This window comes from Ovis canadensis, chromosome 16 (assembly GCF_042477335.2).
Source record: "Ovis canadensis isolate MfBH-ARS-UI-01 breed Bighorn chromosome 16, ARS-UI_OviCan_v2, whole genome shotgun sequence".
Taxonomy (NCBI): Eukaryota; Metazoa; Chordata; class Mammalia; order Artiodactyla; family Bovidae; genus Ovis; species Ovis canadensis.
Genome location: NC_091260.1, coordinates 16,784,132 through 16,801,361, shown reverse-complemented (window position 1 = coordinate 16,801,361; position 17,230 = coordinate 16,784,132). Strand labels below are relative to the sequence as shown.

The following is a 17,230-nucleotide window of genomic DNA, read 5'->3' as shown; positions in this document are numbered from 1 at the left end:
AAGTGAAAGAGGAGAGTGAAAAAGTTGGCTTAAAGCTCAACATTCAGAAAACGAAGATCATGGCATCCGGTCCCATCACTTCATGGGAAATAGATGAGGAAACAATGCAAACAGTGTCAGACTTTATTATTTTGGGCTCCAAAATCACTGCAGATGGTGACTGCAGCCATGAAATTAAAAGACGCTTACTCCTTGGAAGGAAAGTTATGACCAACCTAGATAGCATATTGAAATTCAGAGACATTACTTTACCAACAAAGGTCCGTCTAGTCAAGGCTATGGTTTTTCCGGTGGTCATGTATAGATGTGAGAGTTGGACTGTGAAGAAAGCTGAGCGCTGAAGAATTGATGCTTTTGAACTGTGGTGTTGTTGGAGAAGACTCTTGAGAGACCCTTGGACTGCAAGGAGATCCAACCAGTCCATTCCAAAGGAGATCAGCCCTGGGTGTTTTGGGGAAGGAATGATGCTAAAGCTGAGACTCCAGTACTTTGGCCACCTCATGCGAAGAGTTGACTCACTGGAAAAGACTGATGCTGGGAGGGATTGGGGGCAGGAGGAGAAGGGGACGACAGAGGATGAGATGGCTGGATGGCATCACTGACTCGATGGACGTGAGTTTGAATGAACTCTGGAAGTTGGTGATGGACAGGGAGGCCTGGCATGCTGCCATTCATGGGGTTGCAAAGAGTCGGACACGACTGAGCGATTGAACTGAACTGAACTGGAAACTTTAGGTTAATTGCAGTTCGTTGCATAGGACTATCATTTCTTAGCTATTCGGCTTTGCTCATGTTATTCATTCTGCCTGGAATATCTGTTTCTCTCTTTTTTTCCCTTGGCGACCTCCTTCTCATCCTTTATGGTTAGTTCGGGCATCTTCCTCCTTTGAGTGTGTTAAGACTGTGTGCTTGTGTGTGTATGTGTGTTGTATTTACATGGCATATTCTCAAAGTTCCCTCCTATGAGTTCCCAGAGGAGAGAGGTCTTAATTGTGTTTCTGTCTGCAGATATAAATTCAGATAAGTTTTTTGTTGAATGGAGTAGAATTTAAGTGCTTCAATTCGATTATCTCAAGCATGATGACAGGAAATAGAATAGGTGGGTAATGGTTCTGTGGAAAGTAGTTTAAAGAAAAAATTGGAGAGATTTATGGAAAACCTAAATCAGATCTATGGAAAATCTAAATCAGAGTGACATCAGAGAGACAATTAACATAAAATACCCCTTTGAGTAGCTTGTAAAAGAATTGCCTCTTTGAGAAGGAATCAGGGCAAGATATTCAAAAACTATTCCATCTAGACACAGACCAGTTAGCTTTTGTGAGTTCTTCTAAAAGCTGGCCAATCAGAGGCAAGGTGCCTGCAGCCACTTTGCCCTTTTGATTTGTGGTTCCTATGGCAATAGGAAGAGAGCCTAGGACATTTCTCTCCTACCTCTGTTAATAACTTTGCTTTTGAAAAATGCCAAAAGCTATTATTCTTTTTGTCCTTACAGAATTACAGTGTCCCTCAGCATGGTGGCCCTGATTTTGGTTTTTGATTATACAGTGTGTATGACAAAATTAATAAACACTATCAGTTTCCTTGATTAATGTTCTTTTCTTTGGCTATACAACATATAAGTATAAATCAGTCTAATTGGTTATTTGCTCTTACTGTTAGAACCCCATGTGAATTAGTTCCTGTTCTTTGTGGACAACCCTAAATTAGAGTATTGGTTGCTAAATGTGAACATTAAAACAAACATTTCTTAGGGGTTTTGAAGATCCTTAAGGATCTTCATTGTGATCCCACTGTGCTTCTCGTGAGCTCCAGGCTGAAATCTCAAGAGGAAAGAGGCTTGGTTTGTATTGTTGTTAGCTTAATAAGTAGGTCAATAAGTGTTTCTTAAAATTGGTAAATACCCATGGTACCAGGATAAATTCTTCAGACATATTTTAACAATGAGGTAGTGTTCCAAAAGTTTAAAGATAGGACCACCGTTAGCTTTTTTTTTTTTAAAGAGAGAGATAACGGTGTGCCTTGTGCCTTGAATGGCGCTCAAGGGAAGAGACCTTTGCACTATTCAGTGAGAGAACGACGGACATTAAGTTACTCCACAGTAGTCAACATGGGTTTTCAACCAGGTCCCTAAATTTAAAATCAGCAGCTTCAAGAATCAATTACTATTTGTGGTCAAAGCTGCATTTTAATGCTCTTAGGTTGATAAATATGGAACTTTTATGTTTAGCCATGCTTTACAAATAGCTCAATGTCCTCTTGGACTGTTAGCCCTAAGAGTAGCCTTATTTAGACTAGCAGGCATAGGCATCTTTATAAAAAGATGGATGTATTTACTAGAGTGGCATTTTCTGTTGAGTAAAAACTATTTTTCAGCACTGTGGTTGGTTATTTAGCTCCAAGGTAATTGACTGTGAAAGTAGGGCAGTTCTAATATTTGTGATAAATACTGGCATCACTCTCTTTACCCCAGAATATCTTCCATGGGTGTTATAAAGATAAGTTCTTAGAAACTGGAGTGTCTTTAAAAGTCTTTTTCTGAATATACAAGTTCGATGTCAAGCTTTAAAAAATACCTGTAATAAATATTTAATATTGTTAAGTTAGGTTCTCAGGTTTATTTTATGTTGTTTTCCATATTTTTATCAGTATTAATTAGATCATTAGATGATTAGGAAACTGCTCACTACTTTTCTTCTTTGGGCTTTATTTAGTTTCTTTACTTCTGAAGTCGGGGGGGAAGTTTGTGAAAATTGGTCTCTCTCTCTCTTTTTTTTAAGTTTTGGATCTCAGGTTATTAGCAGAACCTAATCAAAATACATTACCTTATGCCTTCATGGTTTTTACCCTTTGAGGTAAATACATACTAAACTCTGCAGCAGGAAGCTGTTTTTACTGAATCAATGAAAATTGATTTGCAGATGAGTTTTGGTGTTAATTTGATATTAGTTGCTGAATACAGGTGTGATCCTTGAAGTCTGTTCTCAGGTATAAGTGATTCTGTGGTTTGGATAACTACAGAGATTCCAAAAAGGGAGCTTAAATTGAACTATGAGGATGTTGGACACTTAAATTAAATCAGGTATGCAATCTACATGTGTATCCATATGTAATGTGTCTGGGCATTTTCTGTGCCCTCAATGTCTCGCTAGGCATCTCTGGATACAGTTTGTTGTAGTGGAAAGAAAGCATGCTTGCTTAGAGTCAGACAGGTTAACTTGTCCTAGTTCTGCCATCAATTAGCCCTTGTTTTCTTGCACTTTCAATAAGTTGCTGTTTAAACAAATCAAGCTCTGCTTTCCTGATCTCTGGTTTTCTCATCTGTAAAATGGAATCATACTTGTCTTACAAGGGTTTTTGTGAGGATTTACTATGTTAGCTGTCTGGCATATAACAAGAGCTTGATAAATGGCAGCTATTATTATTATATTATCCAAACATTTGTTCAGCATCTTTTATGGCACTCTTTGAAAGTGTTGGGGTGATGACATATGTATGCCTGGAGTAGCAGTGATATAATTCTACCATATTGGCTATGGGAAGCTTTGAAATGGAAACATACTATTGGAAATACATGGTATTTTCTTCATTACCAAAAATCTGCTCAGATTTTTATTCCATTGAGTCCACTGGTTTCATGTTCTTTAAATGCCTTTCCAAATAATCTCAATACTCCATTACATTATTGGTGGGATTTAACTAGAAAGTACAGATGATGGATAGGAAGGAACCCAGGCTCACCTGAGTTCAAGAATAGTGGTCTTTGTTTATATTGTAGTTGGGATAACCATAGAATTTACCTCCCAAACCAGAACACTTTTGAGAGTGAAAGTTATGCTGAGACCAGTGTAAACTTGAACTGTCCCAGGAAAGTGGGTATATTTAACCATCCTAATTATAGCTAGAATAAACAAGTTTATGAGGTTGGGTCTGAGACTTCTGGAGTATTTTGGTTGAACCCAAACACCCACCTTCAGTTTTGTTTTGTTTTGTTTTTTTTGATTATTCATTTTGGCAGAGTAAATTAATTGACCTTGGGTTTGAAAAAGTACTTATTGAATACCACAAATAATCTAATGGTTTAAAAATACTAGCTATATTGTATTTGTTTATATTTTACTTTTTTGCTTAATTCCCTTAAAACCAGCAAGCTCTTAAAGAATAATGGGAATGGGTAAATGAAGTAAGCTTTTAATTCTTTCTTGTGTTAAATGAACATTGTAAGCAAAGTCCAAAATGAAAGTCATGATTATTCTAAAGTTTTTTTTTTTCCTTTGTGAAAGCAGAGATCTGGGTGACACTCAAAACCAGATGTGTTTTTATCAGCTCTTTTGTCTCCTTTATCTATCAATCTGTTGCTCATCTTTCTTGCTCTTTCTGCCTTGTGTCTCCAGGTGCCCTGTGATTTTATCTAGGGAAGTGCAGAAACTGTGCCCAGATGATCAAGTTTCAGGTGATCACAGCTTTCATAATAGAGGCATCAGAGTCTTGTGGAATGAATGTGGGTTTTAATAGCGGCAACCAAAGTTTGAAATTCTGACTTTCCCCTCCTTTGCTGTTTGTCTTTGTGCAAATGACTTACCTTTGAACCTCAGTTTCTTGACACTGTGGTGTGGTAATTAGAGAACGCATTTAAAGTGCCTGGCCCCATAGTAGGTGATGTAATGATGGCATTTGTAATTATACAACATAGACCAAAAACCACTGAGGCTTCCCTGGTGGCTCAGATGGTAAAGAATCTGCCTGCAATGCTGGAGGGTTCGATCCCTGGGTTGGGAAGATCCCCTGGAGGAGGGCATGGCAACCCACTCCAGTATTCTTGCCTGGAGAATTCCATGGACAAAGGAGCCTGGTGAGCTACAGTCCATGGGGTCACAAAGAGTTGGACACAACAGAGCTACTAAGCACATGATAGAGTCGCAGTCTCACGACTAATCTTGTTTTGCCCTCATACTTGACAGTTCCCTTTAACGGGTTTCCACTGAAACATCTTTCTCTCCCTCTTGATTCTGCTCACGGTACCCTGAGGAGTTAGTGGCTGGCAGCAGAAACCTCCTTTCCGTAGGACAGGAAGTGGGCCCTCTCCCAGGTTTCCGTAAGTTTCGCTGGACTGCCACCCCTGACCTCCAAGCTGCCGTGGGTGCTCCCCCTGCCCGACTAACATTCAAGTTGCCTGTGTGAAGGAGTGATTTGTTGCGGCCTCTAACTGCTTCTTCTCTTCCTCCCTTTTTGTCATCCTGCAGTGTTCTGTGCCAAGGTCTTTGTGGCTAGGCTGCGCCAACCTGGTAGAGAGCATGTGCGCACTGAGTTGCCTGCAGAGCATGCCCAGTGTCAGATGTCTCCAGGTGCCTCTCTTCTTTCTTGTTGTAAATGTGTTTTTTACGTATACCATGAACATTTGTTGAAACTTGCAGTAGTGTGTTTAATCCAATGTTAAGTCTGCTAAATGTTCTGTGTAACCCTCTGCTTTCCTCCAGCCTGGGTGCCCTACATGGAGGAGTTCATACCTAGAGGGGCCCTTCTGAGCAAATGGGTCTTTGGCTGGGCCCTATTCTGCTCCTCTTTTTCTGCTCCTGCTTTTTATCCTCCCAACCCCCACCTTGAATCTGTGATTCTCATGTTTAATAGTTGTGCATGTACCCCCAAAACCTTGACATTTTCCATTTGGCTACTTTTAACAGTTCTTTCTTGAGTTGGGAGGGTTTCATAATTAAAGTGGTGATTTTTCTATTTTGAAACTCATCCTTTTGGCTTGCTTTTTCTCCCTCCTTCCATAAAGGAGTGGAGAGGGAATCACTAACAGTATAAAGCCTCAAATTGAAGTTTATAAAGATCACAGCTTTATGCTGGCAATAACTGTCAGTTTGGGCCACCTCCCAAAGATCTGACACTTGTCCTTAGGGTCTACCCAGTTTTCCAGGCCGAGGCTGGCAGAGAATTCCACAGATAAAAGTAAAACTCTTTGGGGGTGTGGGAGGGGTTGCTCCGATAAAAGCTATTAGCAGGAGTGCAGCTGGGCTGACCTCATATGTTGGGATGGATTCTAAGAGAGTCAAGGCGGAAAACATTGTGACTTTATTGAGGAAGCTCTGTTTAGAGAAAGCATGTGTTTAATTCAGTATGGTTTCAGTAGCAGTATTCAGTTTTCATCACTGTATATTCCAGACAGTTTGATGTATCTTTAAAAAGGAGTATTGAATTCCTGGCATCCTGCTGAGACTGCCCTGTTTTAGGAAAACACTGTAGAATCAGAAAATGATTTAGAGGGATCTTTTTGATGGAGTGAGTTTACTTTACTGTTCTCAAGGTAATCTCTCTATTCATGTTTTCAGTCTTTAAATGGAGTTGGGGAGCCAGGAAAGGGGAAAAATTTCCTTCATATTGGGATTGTGAACATTCTGAGCTGCGCTGGTGTGGTTATTGCTTCAGATTGCTTTCTTTAGAAAACAGTTAACTTGAGAGTAAAGTCAATATAAGATCCAGTTGTCTTAGAGTCTATATGAAAAGTTGAGTTAGGACTCTTAGGGTCCAGGGATTGGGTGTTTCAGTAATGCTCCAGTGTAATGCATATTTACTCTTGGAAAAGCAGCTTCTCTGCATGTGATACAACTTTAACAAAAATGTTTTTGAAATAGCAGACTGAGATTGCATGTGCTCTCCTTGGTGCTAAATAACGGATATTTGCATTATAGTAATAGTGTGTACATCTTTGTCTTCTATTTTTCTGAAAATGCTTACTTGAATGTTACAGTTGCTTTTTAGTGGATTGATCCAGTTTCTATCCAGAAATTTAAGCAGGCAAAGAATTGTAGTTGTTAATGACATCTGGAAGTGCAGATTATTTTTATTGCATTCAATTAAAAGTAATTGACCAATGGAAGGCATTATTCAGTATATTTTAGTAGCAGTATTGTGAATTCTCTGGAGTTGGGGTGAGTGGGAGGGAGCAAATAGGGTTTTTACCTTGAAAATGGAAACCCAGATAAGTTAATTCTTTGATTCATCTCTCCCAGTGAAAATCATTTAAGAGAAAAAATATAAACGTTGCCTTGAATAGACCTTAAAATAACGTGAAATATTGAGTGATATTCACTGAAATGTTAATGGAACAAATAGTGTCTTCAGAGGTGCATTGGGGAATTTTGTTTATTTAGATTTTTATTTTCTTTAGTTTATGGAACAATATGCAGCACAGTAAAGTGAAATATGTACTCAGCTGATTGGAGTTAGCAGATCATTCTATTTTGTTCCATTTGTGAAAGGAAAGTAAACATATATAAATGAACTTGGAAGACTTTCCTTCTCTCTGTTCTTTGGTTTTATATATTATTTTAATTGTCTACTTCCAGTATCCAAAACAAATACTAAAAGTTAGTGACTTAATTTGAATAGGGGCTTTTTCAAAGAATGCCTGTTGCTTATAAGCTGCCTCTTATTCTCATCACAGAGGTGACTTCTGCGTTCATATTCTCAGCAAGCCCATTTTAAGAAGGCCCTAGAAAAGCAGGAACAGGCTACCCGAAGAGCCTGGCTGACTGTGCTAGAGCTCTGGAATTGCATGAAAGGGCCACCTTAAAATGACCAAATGCACCAGGGAACAGTTGCAACTTGAGCCAACTAGCCTATCTATTGGCTGATTTATCATACCATTTGAAAAGCAGGAGTAAAGTTAGTACTGTAGTTGCCTTTAGGCATAATGTATTCCTCTAGTTTCTGCTGGGAGAGAGGAAAAGGAATAGTAAAGACTTAAAAAAATAAAAACCATTCATTACCTCAATAAAACTGTTAAAAAAAACCCCACTCAGCACCAGTTGTACTCAGGGCTTCATATATATTAGCTTTGTGACAACCCTATGAGGTAGGTATTATTCCCAGTTTTTCAGATGTAGGAACTGGGTCTCAGAGGTGATATGTATGATTCAACTCAAGTTAATCTGTGAAGTGGTAGAGCTAGCGTTTGAATTCAAGATTTGCGTGATTCCAAAATTGATTTTCTTTCCTCTACACTGGAATGCTACTATTTCTAGAGTTTTCCATTTTGGTTTTGTTTGTGAAAACTTTGCTACTGAGATATCCGGTGTGTGGCTTATTTAGTCATTATTTAAAAAGAAAAAAAGAAAAACCTGCCAAATATCTATGGAGGGAGGAAATTACATTCCCCTTACCAAGCTGAGCCTTCCTGAATCTTAAAGCTAGTGAGGTTGCTGAGTGGCTTTTCTGAAAATTCAGTTCTATGAATATTTACTGAGCAATTGGTATGTGCCAGGGCCTATATTGGTGCTGGGTGTATAAAGATGAGCAATGCAGATTTAGTTCCTGCTGTCTTGGAGTTCATTGTAATAAGCAGACCTGTGGACAAAAATTCAGCCTGAACCACAAATAAAGTCCAGGTGTGTATGTGTGTGTAATGAAATTCTGATGTTAGCCAAATATACGCACACTTACATATATACACATAGATACATACTTGTAAAAACTGTGACTAACCCTCAACATTTTTTTGAAACAGTTGAACTAGAATATCTGAATTCCTCTGAACTAAGCTAAACTAAATCAATATTTCAGTTGGTTCAGTTATTCAGATTCAACCAGTTGCTTGTTATATCATATAATCAAGAGTTCAGACCATGTATCTATCACATATTATGTATGATAGTATAATCATCATTTAAGTATCATTTATGACTATATATTACAGGTGTCATAAAATACCCACCTTGTTTTTATGTGTTAGGCTCTAGGTACTAGGTTATCTCATTGAATTCTTTATGGAGAAGTTTTCTAGTTTGGCTTCTTTGTCTATCAAGTTATGGAATTTAATTGACTTGCCTAAGGTTACACATTTATTTAAGTGGCAGAACTAGGTTAAGAGCCTGGATCTGGGGACTTCCCTGGTGGTCCATTGGTTGGGACGCTGCACTCCCAGTGCAGGGGACCGGAGTTCGGTCACTGGTTGGGGGGCTAGATCCCTCATGCCCCAACTAAGAGTTCCCATAATTGAGACCCCACAGCCAAAGAAGTAAATAAATATTAACAACCAAAAAACCTAGATCTGGGTAACTGCAAAACCAGTTGCCAGTTAACTTGGCAACCACCATTTTGGGGTTGAAAAAAATTCCCTTTTATTTTTATTATTAAAAGTTGAAGGCTGATGCACCTGGAATGTAGAGGTTCTGTGCAGTGAACTGACATACTTTCTTGATTATGCCATTTACGAGTTCACAGCTAGGGAGAGTGTTAGTGATACGCCTTTTTAAAGAGTTGGCCTGATTATGATGGCTTGGAATGACAGAAGGGATCCTGTGGATCGAGTTTCAGTGCCTGTCTCCTCGTTCGCTTTGGGTAGTCACTAGTTCCAGTATGCAGTAGGGGGAGATAGCATCCACACCCTACCATTGGTTGGCTGTTGAGGGAGTGAAACTTCGCTTCGTTCATCGCCCGCGCCTGGTGCCCTGTCCGGCCTGACAGCCTCGGAGCCCAGGGCAGGATCAGAGTAACAGGAAAGGCTGGCTGTGCGACATGGCCCCTGCCGTCAGGGCTTCTTGCTTTGTCCAGGGCTGTCTCCTTAGGTCAGACCTGGCTGTTCCAACTCGGTGTCTTTTTTTTTTTCTAGTAACTGTTGGGGATTTATTATTTCTTGTTCATTAGTCTGTTGAACTCTAGGGCCAATAATGGGAAGGCTTGACATAACCTTTCAATGGTAGAGTGCAGTATTTTATGAACATTAAAAACCTTTTTTTTCTCTTTATAAGAAAATTTACTCAATATAGTTTATTTTTTAAAAAATCCATTGGTAACCCCACCACTCAGAGAACATTTGTTGCTGTTTTAAGGTCTCTCTTCCTCCTGCCTGTTGGGCAGGAAGGAATTCATCAAATTTTGCAGGTTCTCTTCATTATTGTGGTGATGAAAATGATTATAAGAGTGGTGTTTTAATGTCCTATGGAACCCCACAGTGTGACTTTGGAATCATGAGAAGGATGAAAGAGGGTTTAGCATAATGCCGTTCACACTTCTACTCACCTGGAATAGCTCTGGATTTAGCTGTACTAGATAGCAAGACTATTAGCAAGATTTTATGTGAAAAATTCTATGGAAATTTCCAAACACACAAAAGTAAAGAGACCCTTTCAACTCAACTGCGAACAATTTTCAAAATGAAGCTATTCTTAGTCCAACTTTCTCTTTCTTGAACTTTGTTTTTTTCTGGAGCATTTTTAAACAAATCTAAGATAGCTTTAAAAAAAGGAGCATGACAAATCACTGTTTTATGTTAGCAAAAAAAAGAATCATAAAAAAGGTTCAAAGAATTAAAAATAGTACAACTAATATAGAAAGTTATAAAAGGCATATGTTTCCTTTGAACCCAGGTCTCACTTCCCAAAGTATTACTTAGGAGTTTCTCCTGTTATCCTTTAGATAGAAGCTTAAAAAACAACAAATATGACTATATTATACATATTACTTTTCAATTAATAGCTTTTTCAAATTAGTAAGATACATTGCCCGTCTTTCCATATCAGCATATAAGACCATGTGAACCCTGTTCTTTTTAATAGACACAAAAATATTTCATTATGTTGGTTTTATCATTTAAAAAATATATATCCAGTTCCCTATTAATTTGGGGGCTCAGTTTTTTTTCTATCATGGCACTGTATTTGAATGAATGTATGTCTTTAGGCTTGAGTAATTATGTATGTAGAATAAGTTCCTAGAAGTACAATTGCTTGGTCAAAGAATATCAGTGTTTTTTATTAAATGGTCCATTTACAGAAAAGTAATAATCTCTCCTATCCATCCCCCCAACAAATGTTCACAGTTAATGTTGCATATTCAGTTTTTCAGTTTTTTCATTCATAGGATTTGTTACTCTACAATTATAGGGATTTTCTTATTTTTTTTAAATAGGGAAAATGGGCTCACTGTAGAAAAACCACAATGCAGTCTCCTTTATTTACTTATCATCATATTAGAGACATGTCTCCAGATTTTGTAAAGCCTAACTCTTTTTACCAGTGGAAATTTCACCAGCTTTTATCATCCATAGATTTGAGAGGAATACAGTGGGTTTTTTTTTTCTGAATTACAGTACAATGTATATAAATATAGAAATCTTTATTGTTGATTATAGCTCAGTGATCTGTCACAAAATGAACAGTGATTTATTTTCATAGAAGTGGCTAAATTGTTTGCATGGAGGGTGGACCACTGTATAATTAGTTTATTTCTATAAGCTGTGGATATCATTTAAAAATATTTAAGGTTTACTTTTAAAATATTATTAAAAATAACCTGTACTTGTTCAAAATTAAACTAATAATAAAAAATGACAGATAGTAACATGGTGATTAAGACTTTCTACCATCATTTAAAATCACTGCATAACATTCCATTTAATATACATATTGCTGATTTTAAGAAACCCCTCCCTCTTTGTCAAGACTTTTTCAAGTTTTTGAGACATCCATGTTGAGTAGAAGGTCATTGTAGATAAGTCTTTGGATACTTCTTTGATTATTTCCCTAGGTGGAAGAGTGTGCACATTAAAACACTTTAGGGTGCTAAATTGTACTTTTGACAAGTTGGGTCAGTTTCCACTCCTTAGAGCAGTGGATGAGAGCTTCCCTTTTTATATGTCTTTGCTGGCATTGGGTAGTTTAATTTTTATTTTTTATTTTGCCATTCCTGTGAATGAAAATGTTAAAATATGTATGTATTTACTAGCCATTTCTACTTGTCTTCTATGACTTATCTCTTCATACCTACTTTGTATTTTTCTAAAATGACTTAAAAAAAAAAGTTTTAGGAACTCTTCATACATTAAATATAGTAACTCCTGTCATTTATTGCAGATGTTTTCCCCTGACTTTTGCCTTTCAGTTTTGTTGATAATGCTTAGAAATTTTTACTTTTAATATAGTCATATTTATTCTTTTTATTAATTTATTTCTTATTGAAGTATAGTTGATTTACAGTGTGTTAATTTCCGCTGCACAGTGATTCGGTTACATATATATATATGTGCACACACACACACACACACGGTTTCTTTCCTCTTCTTTGCCATCGTGGCTTGTCCCAGGATGTTGAATCTGGCTCCCTGCGCTCTAGCGGGACCTTGTTTGCCCACTGGTGCACGGGTCTGCGTTGCCTGCTCCGCACTCGGGTCCAGCCCTCCCGCGCCCGCCTCCCCCTTGGCAACCGCGTGTGTGTTCTCTGTGTGCGCGTCTGTTTCTGTTTCGTGGATAGGGGCATGTGTGTCGTGTATTAGATTCCACATAGAAGTGCTTTCATATGGTATTTGTCTTCTTCTTTGTGAGTTACTTCGCTTAGTGTAATCTCTAGGCTCATCCACGTTGCCGGAAATGGCGTTTTGTTCTTCTGTATGGCTGAGGAGCATTCTGTTGTGTGAGTGTACCGCATCTTTTTTTATCCATTCCCCTTGTCAGTGGACATTTAGATTGTTTCCTTGTGTGGCTATTGGGAATAGCACGCTGTGAACATAGGGGTGCATGTGGCTTTTTGAATTATAGTTTCTTAGGGATACACGCCCAGGAGTGGGATTGCTAGATCGTATGCTAACTTTAATTTTCTGAGGAACCTATCATACTGTGTTCCATAGTGGCTGCACATTCCCACCAGCAGTGTAGGAAAGTTCCCTTTTCTCAGTACCCTCTCCAGCACTTGTTATTTATAGACTGTAAGAAACAGTCTTATTTTCGGTTGTGCTGGGTCTTCGCTGCTGCCTGCAGGCGCTCTCTGGCGGAAAAGCGTCGGGGCTGCTCTTCGGTGCAGTGCGTGGGCTTCCCGTTGTGGCGGCTCCTCTCGCTGCAGGGCCCAGGCACAGGTGCCGGGGCTTCAGTGGTTGGAGCACACGGGCTCAGTAGCGACGGCGTGCGGGTTTCCTTGCTCTGTGGCGTGTGGAATCTTCTGGGCCAGAGACTGCACCCATGTTCCTGCGTTGGCAGGCAGATTCTCATCCCCTGTTGCTGTAGACTTTTTAAGATGGCCTTCTGGTTAGTGTGAGGTGGTTTTCATTGTAGTTTTCGTTTGAATTTCCCTAATAATTAGCAGTGTTGCGCATCCTTTCATGTGCCTGTTGGCCACCGTAATCATTCTTTTCCTTTGCCATTCTTCCAGTGGCCTTTGGTTTTGTTTTATATTTAAATCTTTCTGTTCCTTCTGCAGTTTACTTTGGTAAATTCTTTGAAACAGGGATCCACATTCTTTGCAAATGACCACTCTGTTTTCTGCATACAATTTGCTGATCCAGCTTTTCTCCATTGCTTTGAAATCATATGCTTATTTCATTTCCTTAAATCTGACAATGCCCACTCATACAAATCTCTTTCAAGATTTTGTTTTTCTTCACTTCCCTAGTATCATCATCAGTTTTTAACTTCTGTGGGGTTGCCGTGGTCTGCAGTTTATCATGCTGTCTTTTATACAAATAATGCTGGTTTCAGTGTCTTCTTAGTGATGATAAACTTTGAAAGTTCAAAATTTCAGAGTGCCAAACAGAAGTTTATTTTAGCATTTTTCTAAAGAAGTGATTTTTCCTGTTTTTTTTTTTTTTACTATGAATTGAAATTGTTGGATATTTTAAAAAATCATTTCCATGTCATATTTTCTGAAAACAGAGTGACTTGATGATCTCAGATTTTGAAGCCGCAGAAGCAGTAGCAAGTAAATTCATATTTTGGAGAAAGTTCTAATGACAGCACAATGGTTGGCATATAGTACTAACATTCGAGAAGTAACACTTTATTGACTTCATTGATCATATGCATATGTTTAAACACTCAAGAAATCACATACATTTGCCATGGTTGAGAGCTTCTGCTATGGGAAAATGAAAATGACACCTTGTCTTACTGACAGTTTTAATTTATGGTTTCCAAAACAGTGTATGGGTTGGATAGGATAGTGTATGTGATGAATAAGGTTTAACAGTATACATAATTTAAGGATGGGTAGGTGGATAAATGAAATTCAGACCACATCAGAAAATGCCTTTTTACTTTTTCAACAAAAATGACACAATATGCCTCATACTAAAGTCTTATTATATTGCTTGTAAGAATTCTGGTTTATGTACTTCTGTTGATTTATACTTATTGTTCTGTTTATGAAAGTAACATTTTTTCATTGCAAAAATTTTGGATAGTAGAAAAGTATAAAGAAGAAATTAATCATTCAACCATATTCTCACTTTTAGTGTCCATTCTCTTGTTTTTTTCCCTTGACATTTTATTTCTGTGTGTGTGCATTTTGATTATAGATAGGCTTATACTCTATATATCTGAATTATAACCCCATTTTTACCAGTATGGTTCACATTAATAAACCTAGGTCTTCATTTTTAATAATTATGGAGAGTTTAATTGTCTGGATGTATAGTAATTTAATCACTCTCCTACTGATGGACATTAAGGGTATTAAATTTTAATCTATACTTACTTATTAGGTTGTATGTACAATAATGTAATCACTCCTACTGATGGACATTAAAGTTATTACATTTTAGTCTGTACTTCTTAGGTTGTATTCATTGGAAAAATTCTAAATCAAAGGGTATAAACTTCTTAAGGTTTTCTAACATTGACCAATCCTCCACCAAAAAATTATTCTGATCTACATTATTCTCAGCAGTATATGATAGTAGAAATAAATACCCAGTGTGGAAAACTGGAAAGCATAGGAAAACACAAAGAATACATTAAAAAAATCATACTTTGTTTACTCATTTGTTTAGTCTTCAAGCAGCAAATACTCATGATGCTTCTACTATGTACCAGGGATTATTGTAGGGGCTGGAAATACAGGAGTGCACAAAAAGCCACTCTCTCTTGGAACTTAAATTTTAGTGGGGACAGAAAGGAAATAAGTAAATCACATGGTATTTTAGGTAGTAAGAAGTGCTGTGGAGAAAGAGGAGGGTAGGGCACTCCAAGGAGGCTTTTATTTTGCAAGAGATGGGAAGTCATTAGAGAAGACTGCCTGCAGTGCAGGAGACCCGGGTTTGACCCCTGGGTTGGGAAGAGCCCCTGGAGAAGGAAATGGCAACTCACTCCAGTATTCTTGCCTGGAAAATCCTATAGACAGAGGAGCGTGGTGGGCGACAGGCCATGAGGTTGCACGAGTCAGACCCAACTTAGCGACTAAACCGCCACCAGAGGAGCAGTTTATCCTACTAACATGTTAATAGGATCTCTGTCTTCTGTATGGATAATAGAATGAAGAGAGAAAACAAGGGGGCCAACTCTAAGGTTGACCGGTGTATTAGTCATGGATCCCCAGAGAGATAGAACCAGTAGTACTAGTAGGTAGATGGATAGATAGATATTTTAGAGAATTGGCTCATGTGATTGTGGGGACTGGCAACGGTGAATTTTGTGTGGCCAAGCAGCAGAAATGCAGGCAAGAGTTCGGTGTTACAGTCTGGAGGCAGCATGTTTTTTTTCTCTTATGGCCCTCAGCTTACTAAATAAGCCCTACGCATGTTTTGGAAGGTAGCATGCAATCAGATCTGCAAAGCGACCTTCACCGCAACATATAGATTAAGACTTGACCAAGCGACTGGCCGAGCTGACACAGAAAATTAACCGTTCCAGCTGTGACTGAAAAGAGGCCAGCTTCGGAGTTAGGGATGCGAATGGAATCAGAAGCAGCCCATGACCAAATGAAGAAAAGCAAGTGTGGCATCAGTAAACGTGACCCCAGTCTTATCAAGCCAGTACCGTTCCCATCACCAACAGCTAATAACCATCGTCAGGGGCGACTTGGACTTCTAAGTCCCCAGGATGGGAAGATAAAAATATGGTATGTGTCTCCTTGTAACAATGAAGTGCTTTAGTGATGATTGTTCACGAAGAGTCATTCAGTGCATAGTACTCATTTTGCAGAAGAACCATACGTGTGTAGGGGTCTCACAGTTAACACTTAATGCCAGTCACATTACTGAGCCTTTTCCCGTACTTTTTTTTAATCCTCTGAACAGTTTTATGAACTAGGTTCTGTTATGTCTGTGTTATACATGAGGAAACGGAGATTCAGAGAGAAAGAAAGCTTGTGACTTGGCTGAGTGAGTGAGTGAGGTCGCTCAGTCGTGTCCGACTCTTTGCAACCCTGTGGACTGTAGCCTGCCAGGCTCCTCCGTCCATGGGTTTCTCCGGGCAAGAATACTGGAGTGAGTTGTCATTTCCTTCTCCAGGGGATCTTCCCAACCCAGGGATCGAACCCATGTCTCCTGAATTGCAGGCAGACGCTTTAACCTCTGAGCCACCAGGGAAGCAGAGCACATAAAAGTAAGGGGCAAAACCAGAATTTAAACATGGTCTCTGGTCCCAGTGCGCTCTGGTTTGGCGGTATTAGTCTCTCAGTGGCTTTAGTCTCTAAGTCATGTCCAGCTCTCTGCGACGCCACGGAGCCTGCCAGGCTCCTCTGCCCATGGAATCTCCCAGGTGAGAACACTGGAGTAGGGTAGCTGTTTCCATCTCCAGGGGATCTTCCTGACCCAGGGATTGAACCCAGGCCTCTTGCTTGTCAGGTAGATTCTTTACCATAGAGCCATCTGGGAAGCCCCTCCAGTACACCTTACTGCCTCTCAAAGTAGAAACTATTTTCATAGAGACGATTATGTGTATTTTAAGTTGTAAATAGAGTCTTCTAGGACAATTATGCAATAGGAATGCTATTTATGTTGTCACACCAGTAGCCTACATGATCAAGTATCTCCTCTTTAGAGCCCTTCTCTGGCCACCCAGTCTAAAATAGCGTTCTGCTTTTTACTCTGTTCCTCTACCCTACTGTGTTTTTTCTTCGTCGTGCTTAGCACTGCCTGAACTTGCGTTCTGTGCTTGTTTGCTCCCCTCCTGTTTATTGTCTCTCTCCCCATCAAAACCCCAGGTTCCGTGAGGAACGGGTTGTGTGTCTGTGTGATGAACTCACCTGGGTTTGTAACATGGTTTCTGAACAGGCAGAATAAACTGCAGAAGAAGAAATGGCTGCCTGAGCTAGGGGCTGTTGGGACTGTATGCTGTAGCGGTGTTTGCTGTCGTAGCCAGAACTACTTTGGGCTTAGTTCGCTGAGTTCTTTGAATTAGAGTATTCAAGTGAGTTGAAGGAGTTTCCTGAGGAAAAAATGATTTTGCTTTGAAGACTAGCTTGTTGTATTGTTTTTTTGCTTTAAAAATAATCTTTTCTGATTATAAAAGTAATGCATGCA

General features: G+C 39.0%; 1 protein-coding gene across 27 annotated transcripts in view; it reads left to right on the top strand.

Annotated features, from left to right (window-relative positions):
• FBXW11 (F-box and WD repeat domain containing 11) overlaps positions 1-17,230 on the top strand; it is a 130,755-nt gene that overhangs the window by 35,728 nt on the left and 77,797 nt on the right. For 9 of the 27 annotated variants that reach the window (XM_069556028.1, XM_069556041.1, XM_069556054.1 and 6 more), the window contains one exon: positions 5,244-5,345. The exons of 13 other annotated variants lie outside the window; for them this stretch is intronic. In XM_069556028.1, coding sequence (XP_069412129.1) covers positions 5,244-5,345 — 102 coding nt within the window. Of the gene's footprint in view, positions 1-4,394; positions 4,454-4,961; positions 5,096-5,243; positions 5,346-17,230 lie in introns of all 27 variants that reach the window. 5 more of the 27 variants (XM_069556033.1, XM_069556032.1, XM_069556027.1 and 2 more) reach the window with 2 other exon arrangements.